This window comes from Balaenoptera physalus, assembly GCF_965194825.1.
Source record: "Balaenoptera physalus genome assembly, chromosome: 1".
In the NCBI taxonomy this organism is placed as follows: Eukaryota; Metazoa; Chordata; class Mammalia; order Artiodactyla; family Balaenopteridae; genus Balaenoptera; species Balaenoptera physalus.
This window is the reverse complement of record NC_138882.1, coordinates 97,394,090-97,416,767: the sequence shown is the minus strand read 5'-3', so window position 1 is coordinate 97,416,767 and position 22,678 is coordinate 97,394,090. Positions and strand designations below refer to the sequence as shown.

Genomic DNA, 22,678 nt, shown 5'->3' with positions numbered 1-22,678 from the left:
GGAAGTCTGAAATCAGGGTGCCAGCATGGTGAGGTTCTGGTGAGAGCTCTCTTCCTGGCTTACAGATGGCTGCCTTCTTCCTGTGTCCTCACATGTCTCCTCCCATAGTGGAGAGAGAAATTACTCTCTCTTTTTCTCCTAAGGCTACCAATCCTATCACATTAGAACCCCACCCTTACAACCTCATTTAACCTTAATTGTCTCCTAAAAGTCCTGCCTCCAAATATAGTTACATTAGAGGTTACAGCTTCAACATATGAATTTGAGGTGGGGGAGAGACACAGTTCAGTTCACAGAACAATGTTAACATGCAATGGGTTTCCTGTTATTTTAAAAATAACTAATAAATATTTTTAAAATTTGTTTTAATTTCTAATATGGTAAATATTGGGGATATAATCAATATATAAACAAAAGCTCTCTGAGGTCTTCAATAATTTTTAGGAGTATAAATGATTCCTGAATCTAAAAAATTTGAGAACCACTTTTGTACATAGTAAGGGGAGAGAAGGTACTAAAAGAAGAAGTATCATAGGCAGGGAAACCAGTTAGGATATACAGCAATAGTCCAGGAAAGAGATATCTAAGGCCTACATATGGGACACTGAATGTTGAAATAAAATAAGGTAAAATAGAGTCAAGGTAATTTTTGAGGGGAATCAGTAGCATACGATGAGGGTCAATAGTCTGGAGAAGGAAGGAGAAATAAAAGAGATATAATCTAAAACAACTCAAAGGTTTCTATTTTGGAAATTAATAGATTTTAGGATTATGGAAGGTACCTACTGAAAGAAGATAATTAGTAGTTTCACTTTGGACAGAATGAGTTTAGGGTTGCTTAGGGCCATCAAAGGTGGAGATTTCTAGCAAAGAGTTAGAAATGTGGGTCTAGAACATAAAAGAGAGCTTGGGGGCAGAAAGTTAACATTGGTTCTCCCAATATATATGTCTGTGGAAGATAATATTATAGAAGGAGATGCAGTTACCCAGGGAGAGAAAGTGGAACCAAAGGAGAACTGTGACTCACTTCTGAGGTCAATTCATGCATCTCTTCTGTGAAACACTTTGTGGCCTTCCTTCCAAGAATAACTGACCATTCCCTCTTTTCATCACCATAGTATCTTCTATACACTATATAAAAGTATCTTTTGTATCTTTTGCCATCACTTATTTATATGTTTGTATCCTGTACTAAGCTGGAATGTTCCTAAGGTTATCTTCACTTTCATTATGCAATGGTATACTCAATCTCACAATAGGGAATAAGATTGTATAATGCATTATTGTTATAATTATTTACGTACTGGACTCTGAGCTTCTTGAGGACAGATCTATGTCATATTCATCTTTTTTTTTTTTAAGATTTATTATTTGTTTATTTATTTATTTATTTATTTTTTGGCTGCGCGGGGTCTTAGTTGCAGCACGCAGGATCTTCGTTGTGGTGCGCGGGCTTCTCTCTAGTTGCGGCGTGCGGGTTTTCTCTTCTCTAGTTGTGGTGCACAGGCTCCAGGGCACATGGGCCCTGTAGTTGCGGTGCACGGGTTCCAGAGCGTGTGAGCTCTGTAGTTTGCAGCATGCAAGCTCTAGTTGAGGTGCACAAGTTCAGTAGTTGTGGCACACGGTCTTAGTTGCCCCATGGCATGTAGGATCTTAGTTCCCTGACCAGGGATCGAACCTGTGTCCCCTGCATTGTAAGGTGGGTTCTTTACCACTGGACCTCCAGGGAAGTCCCTCATATTCATCTTAATATGCCTTATTCTTAAGAGTTCTGTAATTATTCTATGAAAGGAGAGAAAGGAGTAGGGGAGAGAAAATTACCATTATTCCTTCCTGTAGTCCTGAATGGCTGCCAACCTCATCCCTTCTAATCCTGGTCAACACCCACTCAAGCTTTTTTTTTTTTTTTAATTTATTTATTTACTTATTTATGGCTGCATTGGGTCTTCGTTGCTTCACGCGGGCTTTCTCTAGTTGCGGTGAGTGGAGGCTACTCTTCATTGCGGTGCGTGGTCTTCTCATTGTGGTGGCTTCTCTAGCTGCGGAGCATGGGCTCTAGGTGTGCAGGTTTCAGTAGTTGTGGTGCGAGGGCTCAGTAGTTGTGGCTTCCGGGCTCTAGAGCACAGGTTCAGTAGTTGTGGTGCACAGGCTTTGTTGGTCCACGGCATGTGGGATCTTCCCAGACCAGGGCTCAAACCTACGTCCCCTGCATTGGCAGGCGGATTCTTAACCACTGCGCCACCGGGGAAGTCCCCCACTCAAGCTTTAGGGCTCAGTTTAAACAGTTCTTTCTTACAGACTTTCCCTGACCACACCTAAAAAGTGCCAGCAACTGCACTCAGGTAGTATTTTTCTACTAAATTAATATAACTCTAGTGGTTAGGTTTATTGAACAAATGAGACATTATGACATTCTGCAGAATTAACTCATTTGTATGAGTTAACTGTATGATTATAACCTATACCAAATGAAAGAAACAATAATCCAAAAATGTCATTTCTATCTGGCTTCAAATATTTTACTTTCCTAATTGCGTAATTACTAGATACATATAGAGGAATAGTCTACAGTTTATGTATGACAACAGATTATCCATACATGAATAACAGATTTTGATATCTTTGTAAATATATTGAGAAGAAAAACTATTTTTCCTAACTTTGCTCTCTTGGAAGAGATGGCTAATTGTCTCTGTTCTCTCCTTTATCAGCAATAAGATCCCCTTATCACCTGTGCATATATACACTGAGAAAATGATTACAATTTCTAGCCTCCCTTACAGCTAGTTCTGGCTATATGACAAAGGTCTGACCAGTAGAAAGTAAGTTGAAATAGTATGTGACACTGCTCGGAAGTGTCCTCGGCTGCTGTGGGGTGGGGTGTGGGGAAAGCGTCTTCTCCTGGCTTATTCTCCTTCCTGATGACTAGACTGTGGACATGATGGCTGAAGCCAGAGCAACTGTCTGGAATCACAAGGAAAAACTGCATTGGAGATGGTCGCAAACAAAATAGAAGGAGTCTAGGTCTCTGATGATCATTGCTCTCCATATCAGCCACAGGTTACCTATATTTAAAGGAAAGACAAACTGCTCTCTACTGTTATGAGTTTTCTATCTGCCACAGCCAAACACAATCTTAACAATACAGCTCTGAATACACATTAAGTCAGTAGTAGTCACCTGACAAATTCTGTCTGCTGGTTTCACTTTCTCTGCTGCTGGAAGGAGAACCTGGCTCTGAAATGCTGCCTTCTGTTCCTCCCATCAGTGGTCGCAAATGGCTTACAGATACTTGCTCAATAAAAGATGTGCCATGCTTATGGAAGTACCACCATTCAAATATCTGTGACAAACAGAAAACATCTTTCACTTAAAATAGAATTAATCAGCAGATATATGAGCTCAAATCAAAACATTCTCTCAAGATGTTCCTGTTTAATTCAGCATTTGAAACGTGCCCTCCTTCCAAAAAATAAGCCAAACACAAGATTCCCTGATAACACATGCCAAGCCAAGGTAAAATGCCGTTTTACAACTGTAATGAAATTCAGACAGCTTAGGCAACACTAGAAGAAATACGTCTGTAAATAAAGCATTAAAAAAACAGAAGTGTTTAAGCTATAAATAATGTAACTTACATTACGATGTCATTTTAGTCTATATGTAGCATAATTAAAAGAAAAACAATTTTGAAACAACTAGCATGGTGGATTAACCACTAGACTAGGGTTAGAATGCCCACATTTGACTCCCAATTCAGCCATATATTAGCTGTGTGTTTTGGGCAAGTTAACTTCTAACCTCTCAGAGCCTCAATGTCCTATCTAGTAAATATGGTTAACAAGAATTGTAAGTGCTTTTAAACAATAAAGTACTACTCCAGTATTTGGTAGTATTATTAATGTAGGTTAAGAGTCAAGTTGATTCCCATATTGAACCATTTAAAAATCAGGATATTCATATCTTTCTGTTTCCATGGTTTATCATTGTTATAAGAAGAGGAATCAAAAGCAGCTCTCTGTGTTGAATGAGCAGAATGTTTCATGTTCGGATACTCCAGCCTTTTCAACTCCCTTTGCTGGCTCCTTTGGGTCTGAGCTTAAATGACATGTCCGAGGGAACTTTTCCTGACTCCACAGACCAGAAAGCTATGTTATGCACTCCCATTGGCTCTTTTATTCTCCTTTCAGAGTAATCTTTTTACTCGTAATAATTAAACAACTGGCTTTGTTGCTATTCTTCAAGCTTCCAAGCACATTACCTCTTCAGGCAGAAATAACACAAGCAGCACAACTAGCTTTCTCATTTCAGGTGGTAAAAGAAATTATAAATAAACTTTGCTGATAAAAACTCATCAATATTTCAAGGGTAATGACACAGTTTAACCTTTAAAATGTTATTTGAATTCTTAATTTTTGTAAATTTAAAATGCTGGTTTAAAAAAAGTAACAACAAATTTTAAAAACTTTTACATATTACATACGTAAGTTGTATATTATATATATGTGTTAAGTTTTCTCCCCTCCTTATAAATGAGGAAATTAAGACTCAGAATTCATGTGACTTGCCCAAAGTTATCAGATAGTAAATGGCAGAGTCAAGAATCAAAACTACATCTGCTGGTTCCAAGAACAATGCTTTTTCTACTACATCAGCTGTTTAAAGATAGTTTATCTTGTTTATTTAATTTTTATATGCTATGACAAAATATGCTAAATTATGAGTAGGCTTTATAAATCAATAAATTTCGAGGTTTTTAATAACAGAGTTTTCACCCAGAATTCCTCAATAATTTTTTTTCAGTCAAGAGAAAAATTTCTTTCTCATCTGGTATCTCATTTCAACAAAATGGTCAAGTGTTCGTCCCTATTTAAAAAAACAAAACAAAAAACTACTCCAATATAAATGCTATTATTTTTACATTTCTACTATAGTTATAGAGCACCACCTAGAGATGAGAAAAAAATACAGAAAAATTTCATTGGCCATGCATGCCATAATACTTCCTAAGATTTTTATCTGTAGCAGTATTTTTCCAAAGTTTATACTATGAAACACTAGTTCTCAGGGATGTTAATAAAGAATATAAAATTTTTAAAAATCTTTTTAAAATAAAAATGATAGCTTGGTTAAATAAAGCAAGGGAAAGCTGAATTAAACAGGTTTCTTTATTGTGGCACTTCTTAGAATAACGTGGCCAAAATTCATTAGTGTATGTCATGTTGTTGCAAGCTTTCACACACACTATCTCATTTAATCCTCATAACTATGAAGTTGATACTTTTTTTTTTTTTTTTTTTTGGCTACACCGGGTGGCTCATGGGATCTTAATTCCCTGACCAGGGATCCAACCCAGGCCTCAGCAGTGAAAAGTGCGGAGTCCTCTGGGGCTTCCCTGGTGGCTCAGTGGTTGAGAATCCTCCTGCCAATGCAGGAGACACAGGTTCAAGCCCTGGTCCAGGAAGATCCCACACGCTGAGGAGCAACTGAGCCCGTGCGCCACAACTACTGAGCCTGCGCTCTAGAGCCTATGAGCCACAACTACTGAAGCCTGCGTGCCCTAGAGCCCGTGCTCCACAACAAGAGAAACCGCCGAAATGAGAAGCCTGTGCACCGCACGGAAGAGTAGCCCCCACTCACCACAACTAGAGAAAACCCGTGCGCAGTAACGAAGACCCAGTGCAGCCAAAAATTAATTAATTAATTAATTAATTATTTAAAAAATTAATTGAGTTGAGTCTTAAACCACTAGACCACCAAGGAATTTCCAAGTTGATACTATTATTATCTCCAGTGTACAGATGAGGAAATTGGAGCTTTAGAAAAAAGTTAATTCACTTTCTTGAAGTCATACAGCTAAAGTGATGGTTAGCCTGTCTCCCAAACTCTGCTCTTAAACACTCTAGAGAAGGTAACTGGCAGCCTATAAGCCTAATTCAAGACAGATAAATTTTTAGTCTGCCCGATGTTGCCAACATTAAAGTACTGGAAGATTTTATATAAAAACTTTATATCCAGGTTCTCTTGAAATCGTCTGAAAAAATTGGAAGACCTGGTAATACTGGTCTGCAAGTCTACACGGCAACAATTAGCTTTAGTCTTTTCTAGAAGGAGCATGTACTGTCCAGATTACCCAGTCTTCAAAGTAAATAAAAATTTCAATTTTTACACTCTGCCAATTTTACTCACTTTTGTTACTAAGCCGAGCCTGCAAGCATTTAGATCACAACCCACCTCCCACCACACCCCCCCCAACATACAATAGTCTTTTATACGCAAATGAATACTATCAATCTCTAAAAGTGGAGCAGTTGCAGTGTTTTTTTAAATGTTTTTTCACATTTTGAGAATGTGAAAAATTTTGAGAATGCTGATCTATAAGTATTTGTAATTATTATAATAACTATTTAAAGAGGTTTGATATTTAGATAAACACCAAAGCACGAAGGAAATGGAAACTACTTACAAATATTAGTCCTGATATCAAAGAAGATGTCCCTGTAAGTGCCACATAGAATTTGGGCGTCAATGAATTTAAAAATACTGTCACTGCCAAAAAGAATAAAAAAATCAAAGTTAAAAAAAATAAGTACCCAAGTTACAAATATGCAGGTGTCTTTATGAGTGGAGGGACATAAGTAGTATTAATATCTAGTATGAGATTCATTTGAGAAAGTTGTAATTTTTAAAAAGCTACTTTAAATTCTCATTGTATCATATCTTTAAAATGCCTTCACATATGTAAAGGTAGGATTTTACACTGCTGATTTGTTAAATAAGCAAATCAAAATCAGATCATTTAGCTTGCTGTTGAGAATAAAACCAGGAATATCATAATTTAGACAAGAACTTTTGCAATTCCATAAGGATAATCTAAACAAACATACTGTTACAAAGGAGGATTAAAACTACTTCCTAATTATTTTGGTGAGATACAAACCAGTGTTTCAAATTAGAGGGAAGGAACCAGTGTGTGTATTTGGTATGTCAGCTACAAAGGCAAAATAACCCAAAAAGAGCAAACTAAGAGCTCCCTAACCTGATTCACTGAAAACCTAGACCAGATTCTTCACTTCAATTGTCTCATAAATACTTTGGGTTTTAGAAAGAAATAAAAATCTGTAAAGTCATTGACTCCCATCTAAATGGTGTATCTAGTTAATATGTAAAAAAAAAAAAATGATAAACTCAATTAATAACATTTCACTGAGCATACAAACCATTAGTAGTCACTTCATTAACCTGTAACAGAAACACCAAATTAGCTTTTCAAACAGTCTAGGAAGGCCAATTTATCTAGCTTATTTTAGTGTGTTAGTTGCATCTGAATTTACATACTATGTTCTTAAAAAGTCCAAAACATTTCAGAACATTATCTCACAGTCTTTCATGTCATTTCACAGAATAGAAAAGGGGACATTTTGCCTTCTCTTGTTACAGAAAAATAAAACACAGTACTGACAGTCATAATCATCCCATAACAGAAATACTTCCATTTTAATCTGAGGCTGCCAATTTGTAATGACATGGTAAGAGGCCCTGGCTCCCATCCACTCTCTCCTGGCTACAGCTAAAGAATAATATTTGCAGAATCCAAGGGAATCATCACCTCTTATACGTCTTTGAAACTTCAGCCCACACTACACAGCAAGCTCTCTACAAATGTTGAAAGAAAGAACTAAGGAAAGAATCCACTGCTGTTTGTGGCTCTCTTTCTCTTTACTTCCTGTACTGTTCTATTTTATTACTCAAGATAAAGCCTAAAACAGAGAACGGACAAAAATATCATGAAAACTATTTCCTGACAAAACTATTTTAAAACATGAGAATGGCTGGCTAAGATTGTGTTGGTTTCTTTCAGATTTTTATTGTCTGGGTGTGGGTTCTCTCCGCTGAGTGGGGGCAGAATCAAAAGGTGTGTATAAATTCTGCATTCAAGTCTGAAAATGCCCTCATCTGCCCTACCACCTGAAGCTTCCAGCTTATCAGGTGGCTTCTCCTCGGGTGAAGGAGGACAGAAGAGAGAGGGCGGACCTTAAGAGCTTTAGGGAGGAGCCGGTAGTTGCAGCTCAGGTTTGGCAACCAGCTGCGAAGTAGCGGCCCAAGAGAAAAAGAACCCACTCGGTCGCACACACCGACTCATTCTGCGAAGCCCTCCAGTGATACTGAGAATCTCTGCCCTTTGGCCCTTGCCCCCGGCACCTCTCCTGCCCCCCAGTCCCCCTCGCCCGCCCGTCCCTCGGGAGCTCTGGGCCTCTCACCCGCTGCCAAATTCTCACACAGCCTCAGCGGAACCCTCAGAGCGTAAAGCAGCCCCAGCCCCGCCACGAACCACAGCGAGGCCCCAGTGCCAGCCAGCCCGGCCCGCAGCCGCTCCCTCCAGCCCAGCGGCGGGCTCAGGCCAGGAGCAGGGGCAGGAGAAGACGCCGCAGCAGTCGCTGCTTCACCTAAGCCGTCACCGTCCGCCATCTTGCCGCTCCCGGTGGCGCCGGGAGTTGGGAGGGGAGAAGGGCAGGAAACCGGGAGTCGGGAATCCTGGGATAGTGGCGGACCTGAAGTTGGCCTCTGTGAAGGCTGAGAGTCCCAGGGAACGGGGACCGAGAAGATTTGGAAGGTGGAGGAGTGCCCCAGGACTGGGGCTACCTATACCTTCCGAGGGAGGGAAGGGGCGGATAGCGGCACCTATTCTGGAGGAACTGGGCTAAGATGTGACCCCGGAGTGAAGTGTTTTAGCCTCCATACGCGTGAGGGTCACCTTCCACCCCATTCCTGGGGTTGAAAAAGCCACCGACCGTTCCAGAGTCCGAGCAGCACTTAGCCCTTCGGACTCGGCTGCCATGGAGAGCACTGGTACTCGGAAGATCTACAGGAGTAGCGACTGCAATTTGGTCGGCCGGAGCTCGGACGCCAATACCAGCCGAAGCACGCTCCCAACGTCCCATAGATGAATGGGGAAATTAATGTAACTCAGTGAGAAAAATATTAGACTTAAAATCATTTAAGTCACGCCGACTTACTGGGGCGTCGGCGCCTGGGCCCATCACCCCCGCCCGTAACTGACATGGCGCCCTAGCGGTCGGCGTTTCCGGGCGGGTCCTTCAGACGGCCCTCGCTGTGATTCCATCATTCGGCCTCCTTCCCGGCCTGCCTCGCGCCAGGGCCGGGCTGGGCCAGAACAGCCCAAGATGGCCGACTTCGAGGATCGGGTGTCGGATGAGGAGAAGGTAAGGGGTCCGCCTCTCTCTCTTACCTCTTCCCGAGACAGGGAACGGGGGCCCGACTCGGCTGCGGTGGGAACCCCGGCAGTACCCCCGGAAGAAAGAAGCTTCTTGGCCTGTGCTGGCATACGCTCTCCGCAGTCGGGATGCTTCCCTCTTGAGGGGCTTTCCTCTGCCTCACGGTGGCCCCAGTTCCCCATTCCTCAACTCTCTTTTCCCCCCGGGCCTGACGCACAGCCCAGTGGCCTTCCTGCGAGAGAAGAGACTTTCCCTTATTGAATCGTGACTGTGGACTCTTTTTTGTATTTAAGAGAGGGGGCGACGATGATGTCGCGACGTATCAAGAAGCAGTTATTTTACCGCCTTTAGTTGCTGGGGCTCACCCCATCCCCCCATCTTTAGATATGATTGGGGCTAGCTTAGGGCGAGTCACTTCCTGGTCAGGGTGGCCTCTTAACTTCCCTTTTGCTCCTCCTTCCTCAGGAAGTGATTTTGCTGTCACGACTTCTCGACAGGGAGAGGTCCCTAAGGTGTTGGCCGCCTATCCACACACACCTGTTTTCCCACATGCTGTCCTCTGAACTAATTCGCAGTAATAAATGTGTAAGCCTCAGGGACATTTGCTTCAGGATTTGAACACCACTCTTTTCTCTGTAGACACTCCCTTGATTGTATGTATACGGCGCCCACGGTGACTCCATCCCTTCCATCTTACAATCTTTTAACGATAATTTTTGAAAAATAGTTTTCCATTTCTTGTTAACAAGACTAGCCAATGATTTTTTCTTTTTAACTCCAGAAAGGTTTTATGTAGCACATAAACTTCATGTTAACACATTCAAGTCTGGACAAAGCATCTTGCCTTCTTTGGTGCTCCAGTGTGGTATCTTTTTGATTATAGTTGACCTTGCCACTGAGTAATTTGTATACTTATTTCTTTAAAAGTGTCTTAAATACAAGAGAATATTTCACCTTAGGTGGAATAACTTTTTTCCTGACAACTGCACACCTTTCTTAACAGTTTGTCAGGCTTTTCAGTAAATATGTTAAAGACTTCAGAGTCCGTGGAAATTACAGTAGTTTCATTATACATAACTCGTAGTAGGACAAGAATTATGTCTTTTGTTTTCCACAGTGGCTTTTACAAAACGTACACCCTTGAATGCTCTGTAAATGTATCTGGGGTTTTCCTCTTTTAATAAAAGAGATTGGGATGGCAAAGGGGACTGTTTATGATCCAAGAGTCCTCTGTACAGAATAATTTGATATACATATGCCATGCCATTTTGAAACGCTGAAGAGAGTGCTAAACATTCACATGCCGTTTAACAACACTTCAGCGTTAGATTTTCTCTCACTTGGAAATTGATTCTCATAAATGTGTAAGATTTAGGGGGGGAAAGGGCATTTTACACTGTATGTGAACTTATGCTAGAGAGAAAACTATAGTAAAATGTTTATTCTAAGGCAAACAGTTATGATTCACATGAAATTAAGTTACAGTGACAATCACGGGATAACAAAACATTTGTTAGCCCAACTGATGGTCCACTTACTTTAAGCAAAAATACTGTTACAGCAAAATTTCACTAAGAATTTAAGGTAATAAACTTTGAAGTTTACCAGTGTTGGGTTTTTGTTTTTGACACAGGGTTAGAATGCCTTTCTAATTAAACTTGGGGGAAAATATGTATTTCAAAGTGTAAATTAAGATGTCTTTGGATATTGACAGTGTTCAAATTAGTAACATTAATAGCCTTGATTTTGTAATAGCAGATCTCTGACCAGTTTTCTCTTATCTCCCAGCATACTTCTTTTGCTGTTTAATTTTAATAATGACGAAGCAAGCAAATCATAATTAGTAAGGTAAATCTACTGCCAAAAAATGTTGATGAATTTTATATTCAGTGAACAGGTTTTAGATTAACTACATTGTTTTCATTAGTGTAGATAATTAAGAATAGCTGATATAAAAAATCTCATATAATAAATCCATATGGTTTGGGATTACTGAAATTTTGTTCAATTTTTATTCCCAGAGATGAACTGATCTGTGTTTCTCTGTTGTGGATCAATAAGTAAAAAGAAAGGGCTTTGACTTGTAAGATTACTTAAATTCTCCTTCAATTATATACCTGCCTTGACCCCTTTTCCTCCAGGCTTCTGATGCCTTTTAACTGAATTCAAGAATTGAACAAGTATTTTTCCAAAAAGACTTGTTGATATGAATATCTTAGCATTCATAAACAATAAGTGACCCTTAAACGAGATTCTTGTTGTACAAAACTTTCATAACCAAGACACTATTACGAACAAGATATTTTCAGGCTTAGTTTGTATATTGATTCTTCCTCGAAGGAACCGTGAAGTTTTCATTTTTTTCTTATTTTAACTAAGACCTCAACTGCATTTGATTTGATTTTTTTAACACATGTGTGTCATGCCAAATATATTTTAATACTGCTTTTTATCTTTTTACATTTTCTGAAAGCAATGAACCCAGAGGTGAATTTGGTGGTGATGGTCTCCGATTTCCTTGCAAGTATTTCTATAAAAGCTAGTAAGGTCAACCATTCTCATAACTAACTGCTGACGTTTTTATCACTTTATAAAGAGGAAGTTGGGTTTTTTAACTTCTGCATTGTTACCTGAAATGGTCATGATGAGCTGCCTAAATAAAACAGGAAGTTGAAAGTATAATAACTTGCAGAAATAAATACTTTTAGTTTTATCCTCAAGTTCAGTTTCTGAGAATGAGCTCTATTCCTCTAGTTACTTAGACTCTTCAGTTACTTGGTTCCAAAATGAAAAGATGCCATAATTAGGAAACTTGAAGTATGAGATGAACTACGTGTTTGGATTCTTTGCACTGACTGTTTCCTTTATTTCATGATTCAGCATTTTTAAAACATAAATGCCGACAGAATTTTAGGGCTGAAAAAAGTGCTACTAGCACATTTTTTTCCCTTCAGCCTAACTAGTAGAATATTTGTGTACAAATTCAAAAGTACCATAACTGAAAAATGGATCCCTTTGCTTTTAGTTTAGACAATACCGTCTTTAAGGCACTTTTTGAGAAATGGGTTTATCAAAATTATTTAGGAGAGATGTGGAAAATGTTATAAATAGATACTGAAATTTGAGGGCTCTGTTAGAGCTCATGAAAGATATTTATACTTTTAAAGTGGATTTCCTTGATTATGTGTTACCCCCTTAACTTAGTAGGTGAGTTATTACCCTTATAGGGCGAAATAAACCCTAAAGCTTAATTGCCATGGCTATTTTGTAATAAGTCGTTGCCTAGAATTAATACTACCATTTTTAAATCTTCTTTTCTGTTAGCTTTGCTGAGTAGTATTCATATAATCTGTTACAAAATCCTTGGACAGGAGCATAAAGCCTAAGCAGGTACAAACTCAGATGCCCAATCTTTGGTGAGGAACGTAGGTTCATTGTAATTTCTTCTAGAACGTTTAGCTATTTTATTAGGACCAGCCTTAATGCTAAGCAAAGCAGTGTAATTTGTCAAAAAATTCAGACCCCAGGTTGGTCTAATTCAGAAGCCATGCTTTTTTCACTATACTGTTTTTAACATGTATCCGTGAATGAAGAAATCAGAAGAGTCATCCATTTAATGAATTATAAATGAGGTATTGTGGGGTAGTGGGAAGGAATGATTCTGAACCTCAGTAGATTTGGCCTCTCCTTGCTGTGCTTTTGGTCACCAGTGTGATTTTTGAAAAATCACATACCTCTGTGGGCCTCGAGAGTTTTCTTCTAAAATAGGTAAGAGAAATTGGATCAGACTGACAGAACAAAGTTTAATGAACTTTTTCAAACTCTAATTTAAAAAAAAAAAAACACAACTCTATTTAAGAAACTGAAACATTAAAACGTTCCAGGAGTTTCTGTCATTGTTTACTTTGGCACATTTGCCCCATAACAGACCTGTGAAATTCTTGGTTACTGCAACCAAGTCTTTTTATCTAGTGCCTAGCATACTACCAAGTACATAGTGTAGGCACAAGCTATTGGTATGAAAGAGACCAATCAATCACAGGTTCATTCGTTCTTATATTTTCCCAGCTCATGCTCCCTCATTCTCCCTCCCCAATTATTTCTGGTAATCTGTAGGTATTTCTTGTGTTCAAGAATGTGTCCACACTCTGGGTGCCTCTTCCAGCATTCATTGTGCCTGAGCATCTACTGCCGTTACTGATGCTCTGTCATGGCACTGCTAAGAACATTTGATCCCCTGGGAGCATTTTCCTAGTAAATTCCATAAAGTTCCGAAGCCTTATTGCATATCAAAATCAGTATGTATACTGTTGTCCCTAGGTATCTGTGGGGTAGTGGTTCCAGGACCCACCCCACCCCCCCATACCAAAATCCGGGGATGCTTAAGTCCCTTATATAAAACGTTGTAGTATAGTCAGCCCAATGTTTCGGCATCCATGGATCCAGAGGGCCGACTATGTATACTTTGAGCCTTGAAAAACCCCTGATAAAAGTATTTCCTTCATCTTCTATAAGTTCTCCCCTTTAGAGCTCAGAAAAACACACACTGTAGGATCAGGTGTCATTGTTCTTTTCTGTCTCCAGTGCACAAACTCCTTCATCTTTTTGAAAAAAATAAAAAAGTTAAAGTCCTTATATGGATCAGCTCCTGAAAATAAAAACCCTGGATAGGGGAAACTAGTCGTGATAATTTTTGATAGACAGTTTGACTACTTACGGATTTCTGAACTAGGTGATAATTTTAATATGTACTTACTATTATTTTCCCTTCTCCCTTTATCAGAACCTCCTGCCAACCTCTGCATTTCTGCTCATCCCACCATTATTCTCTTTTAGTCACATAGGGTCGGAACACTGGCATCATCTTTTTCAGCCTTAACCTCTCCTCTCATGTTCAATTAGTATTTCAGTCCTGTAAATTCTTCTTCCTGTCATTAGGTTCTCTTCCTCCATTTCCATTAGTCTTTTTTAAAAAAAGTTTTGAGTATATAGGAACTATAATCACATGCTTAAAATGGTAGGAAAGGACATGAGTAAAAAGTCCCCTCTCACCCATTTTCCAGCCACCCAGTTCCCTTGAACGGCAGCCAATATTACCAGTTTCTTTTCTATTTTCTATTTTATTTTATGTATTTATTTCTATTTTATTATTTTCAAATAGGTAAGTATACTTTTCATTGAACAATATGTCTAACCTGTCCACATTCCTTTTACCGTTTTCTTCATACAGGACCTTTTCTTATGCTTGGATTATTTTAACAACATTCTTAATTGTTCTCTTTGCCTCCAGCCTCTCCTTTTCTTTCTATATTTTCACTTATTTACCACAGTTCTTCATACTCCTAAATTTTGAGCAGCATGTAAAATTTATCTTTGCTATATAACTGCACATGCATACTGTTAGGGCAGTGTCTCTGGAGATGGAATGTTCATTTGAGTGGATCATTTGAAGTGTAGGTTGTGATACATATAATGTATAAACAGGAAGACAGCGTGATACCAGGCTGCACTAAAGAAAGGTGGTGGGTTTATCGGAACATGAGAGAACTTTGCCTTGTGAATTCTTTGTTTTGCATCTAGGCTACATTTAAGTGCTTATAATGTGCTAGATACTCTATGCATTAAAATGTATTCATCTCAAAATATCCCTGTAGGCTGCTTACCCCGTTTTAAGTTGAGTAAACTGAGGCACATTTCAGGTTAAAAAAAATATAACCAAGTGTCCAGAACCAGTAATAGTAGAGCAGATGCAATCTGCTGGTAATCTACTTCCGGACCTGTGCCTTTACCCACTTTGATTCCTTTGAGTAGATGGTAGGTAGTGAATTGAGATAGCAAACAATTTTACTGAAATAATGACATAATCCTAAACTGCAATCAAGTTTAATGGTATAGTGATGTGGATGCCTGTATAGACACTGAAATATTGATATTTTCTGGTCATGACTGCATTATAATTACTACCAAACTTGGGGAATGCCCTGGCGGTCCAGTGATTAGGACTCTGCACTTTCACTGCCGTGGGCCGGGGTTCAATCCCTGGTCCAGGAACTAAAATCCCGCAAGCCTTGCAGTGAGGGAAAAAAAAATTACTACCAAATTTGCATAGTGCTCTTTTGAGCTTCTACAAATATGCCACTAAGAATTCTAGTATTTAAAATGTGTTATATGGGCTTCCCTGGTGGCGCACTGGGTAAGAATCTGCCTGCCAATGCAAGGGACACGGGTTCGAGCCCTGCTCCGGGAAGATCCCACGTGCCGCGGAGCAACTAAGCCCGTGCGCCACAACTGCTGAGCCTGCGCTCTAGAGCCCGTGAGCCACAACTACTGAGCCCACGTGCCGCAGTTACTGAAGCCTGCGTGCCTAGAGCCCGTGCTCCACAGCAGGAGAGGCCACCGCAATGAGAAGCCCACGCACTGCAACAAAGAGTAGCCCTCGCTCACCGCAACTAAAGAAAGCCCGTGCAGCAACGAAGACCCAACACAGCCAAAAGTAAAAACAAACAAATAAATAAATAAATTTATTAAAAAAAATAATAATAATAAAATGTGTTATAAACTCAAGGTATTGAGAAACATGACTTCAGAAGTTTAAAAAGTCCTCATGACAAGGTCAAGAGCACTGTTTGTCTTCTTAAGAACCTCAGAACATTATTGCCTACAGCAGAATTGCTTATATGTTTCTTTCAAAAGCAAGATTTCTGGGTTCTTTCCTAGACCAGCTGAATCAGAATTTGGGGGGACCAGTGCTCAGGAATCTGTTTTTAATAAGCTTCCCAATAATTATTGTGCAACTCAAGAACCACCATCCATATCGTAATCCTCTGCCTGTTAAGTTCAGAAGCTTGATTCATCAGGATAGTAAGGGACAAACTCATATTCGCTAGGGTGGTGAAACTAGTGTATAAAAGGAGGATAGCAACTAATTTAATAAATACAGGAGGGATTAGATTCCTTTTTTCAAGTAGATCAGATACATAGGAAATCAAATTATAATTTTTTCAGTTTAAGCATGGAGTCAGAACCAGAGATGTTAACTATACAGTCTAACATTTTAATGGTGTTTTCCTCCATAGTAGGGATATATATCCAACACCAAGACCAAGTCAGATCTTTGCATAGTGCACCTTCTAACTCTTAACAGCAGTGGACTTTCTTTCTCTAGACAAATTTTACAAGGCTGGAAGGAAGTCCTTATATATCAAAAATTTGCATATCGCAGTTTCTCCTGCAGTCTTTACCCTCTTAGTTAATGGCACTTTCATTCTTTAGTTGCTCAGGCCGAAAAGTTTAGTGTCATCTTTGATTCCTGCTTCTCTCACAATACACATACTGTCCATTAGCAAATCCTATAGGCTATGCCTTCAAAACATACCTAGGACTTGGCTGTTTCTCACCATACCCCTATTTCAACCACTCTGGAAGAAGCCACCATGATTTCCCATGTAGATTATTGCACTGGCCTTCTCTCTGGTCTCGCTGCTTCTGCTTTTGTCTCTCCATAGGCAGTCTGTCCTCAATGAAGCACCCAGAGTGATCTGGTTAAAAAATGTAAGTCAGAATATGTCACTCCTCTGCTCAGAATCCTCCAGTGGCTTCCCATCTTTTTCAGAATAAAAGTTTTTACTCTGACTACAAGTTCCTACATGATCTGGGATTTTACCTCTTTACCACTTACGTCTCTGACCTTATCTCCTACCTGTTCTCTCCTGGTCCTCTCTAGCCACACATCCTCACTTAATGGGTCTTTGCATTTGATCTGTTCTTTGGAGTTCTCTTCCTTCTATATCCCTCACTTCCTTCAGATATTTAATCAGAAATTACGTTCTCAGTGAAGCCCTCTGTGATCATCCTGTCCAGTTCCAATCTACCGTTTTATATCCTCTTTCCCTGCTTTATTATTACTCCTTAGCATTTATCACTAGCTAGCATACCATGTAGTTTAGTTGTTTAATCTCATCTATTGTTGGGCTTCCCTGGTGGCACAGTGGTTAAGAATCCACCTGCCAGTGCGGGGGACACGGGTTCGAGCCCTGGTCCAGGAAGATCCCACATACCACAGAGCAACTAAGCGCGTGCACCACAGCTACTGAGCCTGCTCTCTAGAACCCGTGAGCCACAACTACTGAGCCCACATGCCACAACTACTGAAGACTTCGCGCCTAGAGCCTGTGCTCTGCAACAAGAGAAGCCACCGCAATGAGAAGCCCATGCACCCCAATGAAGGGTAGCCTCTGCTCACCACAACTAGAGAAAGCCCGTGCACAGCAACAAAGACCCAATGCAGCCAAAAATAAATGATCATAAATAAAATAAATATTTTAAAAATCTTACCTATTGTCTCTCTACCCACTATAATGTAAGCTCTGTAAGGACCATATACTGTTGAATCACCATTGCCTAAAACAGTGCTTTCATAGTAGGCCTTCAGATATTTGTTGAATGAATGAGTGAATGAATCTTGCTTTGATAGTATTCTTAATTTCATAGTTAACTAACTCTTAGAGGGCAGACTGATTTCCAGGTTTTGTGAAGCCATATTGAGGACTCCAGTACTTCCAGATTAATTTTTGTTGATGGAACTTCCCACACAGAAGGCTTTGGCAGTTCTCCATTACCTACAGAATAAAACCAGAATTGTTGTTAGCATATCTACTGCCATCTGACTCATTTTACTCTTCCTTCCGCTTTTATTTTCGCCAAATCTGTTTCTGCCAAACTGGTCTGCTTACAAAACACTGTTTTTTCCCTACCTTTTTTTATTCTTACTAGTTCCCTTATTTGTAATGCCCTCCCTCTTTCTCCCACCCCCCTACTATTTAAAGCACTTTGTAGAGCCCAGCTTAGATCCCCTTCCTTGTAGTTGTCTTTAACCAACCCAACCCATATCCATCTCCTTCCTAAGAGTTCCATGTTGTGTATTGTCTGTAATACTCATTTGGCAGTTTTGCTGCTTTGAATTAGTTATTTTTAAATGATTGACACATCTTTTCTGAGGGCTATTGTTTGTATAAGTTGTTTTGCTAACAGTGGTAAAGTATACAAAGATTTGAAAAGCCAGGATGCTGACTGTATGCTTGTCTTATGTTATTTGTATCCACCATGAAGATTTGCACTTAATATTAGCTTAAGGTAGTGGCTTTCAACCTTGGCAGCACGTGAGAATCACCCGAGGAAGCTTGTAAAAATTCTGGTGCCCAAGCTCTACCCCAGGTCTATTACATCAGAAGCTCTGTGGGAGGAACCCAGGCATCAGTAATTTTAAAGCTCCCCGTGTGGTTCTAATTGTATAGCTGTTCTTCAGAACCAAGGCTTAAGGCAAAAGGGAATTTGTTGGCTTACTTCTTTTGCCATTCTCCTTTTCTATTTTATTTTTTTTTGGCTGCGCCGGGTTTTAGTTGCGGCATGCGGGATCTAGTTCCCCGACCAGGGAACGGACCCAGGCCCCCTGCATTGGGAGCTCAGAGTCTTACCCACTGGACTACCAGGGAAGTCCCTGCCAATCTCCTTTTTTGTCTTTATCTTTAATACTCAGCTCACCTCAGTGCCTGGGACCCAATAAAGTATAGTTTGTTTTGAGTGAATGAACAAATTGGTAAACACAAAGATTCAATAACATCTAAGCATTTGCTTAGGGAAAGAAAGTTAAGTATCTGCTATGTCTGAGTCCGTCTCATGTTACCTCATTGGATTCTTAAAGTAGTGCTAGATATATGAGCAGGAATTATACTCACAGATGAAGAAACTAAGACCCAAGTAATTAAGTGCTAAAGCTGGCATGTGAAACCAGATCTGACTCCCAATGATTTTGAAAAAAAAAAGTAAATTTGGTAAAAAGATAACACCTTTAAGTTAGAAATACCATAACGTGCCAGATATGCACCAGATCTTAAAGGCAAAATACTTCTTGCTTCCCACTGCATCTGTTTCCAAGCCAGCATGGGCCCTCACTGCTGAACTCTGCCTGTTTGGACTTGGCATTTGCATCATTGCTTTCTGGCACATGAATCTCAAGGCGTTTGGTGTGGATTTTCCCCTGATTTCTTAATTTGGTCCTGATTACTTCCAAAACAATACTCATTGTATTTGGCCACTTGGAACTTTTTACCTATCTGCCCACTCACCTAGGATCGGGGGTGAGAATGTGTATTTTAACAAGTCGCTTATGTGATCTTTTCACTCACTTTAATCTTTTTCCTAACCCATTAGAACACTATATCTCAGACTTTTATATTTCCTCAGTTCTTGATCTAGACATTTAGGTAAATCCTCTAATTAAGCCAAATAGGGTCCTTTCCCTCCTTTCATATGTATATCAATGCTGTTTTATATTTAAGATAAGACGCCTTTTTTATCTTTACTGAGATTGAGCCAGTACTTTTTTTTTTTTTTTTTTTGACTTAAGGCTTTGTCACTTTGAACTTCTAAATGAACACTAAAGATAAATACTTGGAAATCTTTTTACCGACATTTTGGATGTATTATATTAGGATAGTCCAGAGTGAGGACTGAGGCATGATTTCCTTCTAACTCGGTGCATAGAGAAGTTGTAAATTAAAAGGGAATGGTTGGGAAAGATAACTAGAAAACAAAATAGGAGCTAATTTTTGGTTCTTAAATGTTGTAAATTTTATGGTTAAGTATGTTGTTTTTATATACTGTTATACAGCATAAAATACAATGCTGACTTCTGTTAAAGAAGATTAATCTGACACTTGTTAAAATGATAAGAAGAGTTTATTCAATACTTTCGTTTTAGGGGAGAGAGATTGAGTTCAGGTCCAAATAAGCAAAGACTGCTGGGCATGAATAGCCAACAAGCAAGTGAGCGGGTTAGTAGGTGGAAAATTACTAACAGGAGACATCAGGGGTAGAAGGATTCTTGCTAACAGAAGATCGAGGACTTATACATCAAAGGTTGGGGACAAGGAACTTGATCAGATATCAAGAGTGGGGGAATTCTCTTTAAACTGAGAGCACGATTCTTGCTAAGACTGGGCTAGGCAGGCCATGGACAGGATGGGGCCAAGATAAAGACCTAACTGAGAAGAGGGCTCAGAGAAGGCTGACTAAAGTTTGGACAAGGAGAAAGTCTTTGGCACTCCATGTGTGTTATATTATTACTTTAATAAATCTTCAAGCTGTTTTCCTTAGCATTCATTGGTAGACTTTTTTTTTTTAATTTATTTATTTATTTACTTATTTATGGCTCTGCTGGGTCTTAGTTTCTGTGCGAGGGCTTTCTCTAGTTGCGGCGAGTGGGGGCCACTCTTCATTGCGGTGCGCGGGCCTCTCTGCGCGGGCCTCTCACTATCGCGGCCTCTCTTGTTGCGGCGCACAGGCTCCAGACGCGCAGGCTCAGTAACTGTGGCTCACGGGCCTAGTTGCTCCGCGGCATGTGAGATCTTCCCAGACCAGGGCCCGAACCCGTCTCCTCTGCATTGGCAGGCAGATTCTCAACCACTGCGCCACCAGGGAAGCCCCTCATTGGTAGACTTTTTAAAAATGAAATTGCTCTACTTAAACTTTCCTGCCTTCACTACCTGTTTGTCTATATCTGACAAAACTTATAAGTGGTTACTAATAGAACAGTTCCTAAGAAATACTTGAAATGGCTTTTAAAAGAGTAAACATAAAACAAATTACTTGAAAGTGTCACCATCTTTTTTATAATGTTGATTCTAATTTAGACATATCTATGCTTTTTAAACCTTAGGCCTTACTGATAATGATAAATCAAAATAAACTATCAATATATACATCTAAAATTTTATTTATTTTTTTGGCCATGCCACATGGCTTGCAAGATCTTAGTTTCCCTGACCAGGGATTGAACCCTGGCCCCTGGTAGTGAGAACGCAGAGTCTTAACCAGTGCACCGACAGGGAAGTCCCCTAATTGCATTCTGAATCTTTATAATATGTCCAGGTCTAAACTGGGAAAATAATATTTAGCTTATTTGGAATTTAAAAAAACATAGCTAACAATAAGTTTTATTTAGTGAAAGCTTTATTCCATATGGCCTTGGAGATCACTGAAAATGTATTTTTTTCTGAAATTATAGCCCCAAATTAAATTCTCACTAGCCTCTGAGAACTCTCTGCCAGCAGGGATTTTGTTTGATAAAGGCACTGAAACTGGAATTCTAGAGCTAGTTTGATACTGAAATACATGCATGTCAGCAGCTTGGAACCATCTATTAAATTATTGCCCCAGGCAGTTTATTGTTGATATACTGAAAGCCTTAGAAGCAGACCAGAAAAATGAACTACATTGAGGCAATATGTATTTAAAAAACAAAAAACAAAAAACAAATAGCATCGTAGGGGGAGAGAGAGATGAATGGGCAAAGCACAGAGGTTTTTTAGGGCAGTGAAAATACTCTGTATGGTACTGTAATGGTGGATACATGTCATACATTTGTCCAAATCCATAGAGTGTGCACCACAAAGAGTGAACCCTAATGTAAGTTATGGGCTTTGGGTGATAAAGATGTGTCAATGTAAGTTCATCAGTTGTAACGAATGTACCGCTCTGGTGGAGATTTTAATAATGGGGGAGACTGTGCACATGGGGGGACAGAGTATATGGGAAATTTCTGTATGTTCCTCTCAATGTTGTTGTGAACCTAAAACTCTTAGAAAAAGTAGTCTTAAAATACAAAATTATAATAATAACAACAGCAGTAACATCCTAAATATCTTCAAATAGGAAAAACTGTCTTAAGAAATAACATTGAATTCTGTGCAAATAGAACTTTCTTACCAGGATAAGAATAAGGTATTATCTCTTTCTGGAGGAGGAATGCAACTGCTTATCCTTGAATACTTGTGGAATGATGTAGAATAAAAATAAGTAAAATAAATATTTATGAAAGCACGATTTACTACTATTTTTTTGAAGTATAGCCTAGTTGAAAACATGAGTAAACTTTGAAAGATGTATTATCAATTTAAAGGGAAGCAGAGAGACTTCCCTGATGGTCCAGTGGGTAAGATTCTGCACTCCCAATGCAGGGAACCCGGGTTCGATCCCTGGTCAGGAACTAGATCCTGCATGCATGCTGCAACTAAGAAGTCTGCATGGCAACTAAAGATCCCGCATGCCACAACTAAGACCTGGCACAGCCAAAATAAATAAATAAATATATATTTAAAATAAAAAAAATTAAAGGGAAGCAGAGTAGAGTCACTTTGAAAAACTTTTTTTGGTCAAAAAAAAGTTGTTGATGTTTATAGTTATTGATGAAGATTGTAATGATGGAGAATATTAGGTGACTAGGACCCAAGGAACTTCTGGAAGGGAGGAATTATTTTCTCAATAATTTGAAGGCTTTGTTCAGTTTAATAATTTAAAGCAGCAATTATCTTGCTGTGACCGGTTAATAATAACTGACATTTACTGAGCCTCCATATTGTATTTTAAATATTTTGCCAAAGACT

At 39.4% G+C, this 22,678-nt stretch overlaps 2 protein-coding genes across 17 annotated transcripts in view; one reads left to right on the top strand and one right to left on the bottom strand.

Moving 5' to 3' along the window:
- ST7L (suppression of tumorigenicity 7 like) overlaps window positions 1-13,580 on the bottom strand; it is a 153,761-nt gene extending 140,181 nt beyond the window's left edge. For 5 of the 16 annotated variants that reach the window (XM_082458585.1, XM_082458583.1, XM_082458581.1 and 2 more), the window contains exons 1-3: window positions 8,262-8,514; window positions 6,467-6,549; window positions 3,181-3,343 (exon numbers count right to left, since the gene is read on the bottom strand). In XM_082458585.1, coding sequence (XP_082314711.1) covers window positions 3,181-3,343; window positions 6,467-6,549; window positions 8,262-8,469 — 454 coding nt within the window. In that variant the 5' untranslated portion in view covers window positions 8,470-8,514. Of the gene's footprint in view, window positions 1-3,180; window positions 3,344-6,466; window positions 6,550-7,220; window positions 7,243-8,261; window positions 8,534-9,017; window positions 9,152-9,250 lie in introns of those variants that run through there. The other 11 variants (XM_082458586.1, XM_082458575.1, XM_082458577.1 and 8 more) reach the window with 9 other exon arrangements.
- Window positions 9,093-22,678, top strand: part of CAPZA1 (capping actin protein of muscle Z-line subunit alpha 1) — a 49,104-nt gene continuing 35,518 nt past the window's right edge. Inside the window, exon 1 of the mRNA XM_082460157.1 lies at window positions 9,093-9,224. Within this exon, the coding sequence (XP_082316283.1) occupies window positions 9,186-9,224 (39 nt within the window). The 5' untranslated portion in view covers window positions 9,093-9,185. The remainder of the gene's footprint in view (window positions 9,225-22,678) is intronic.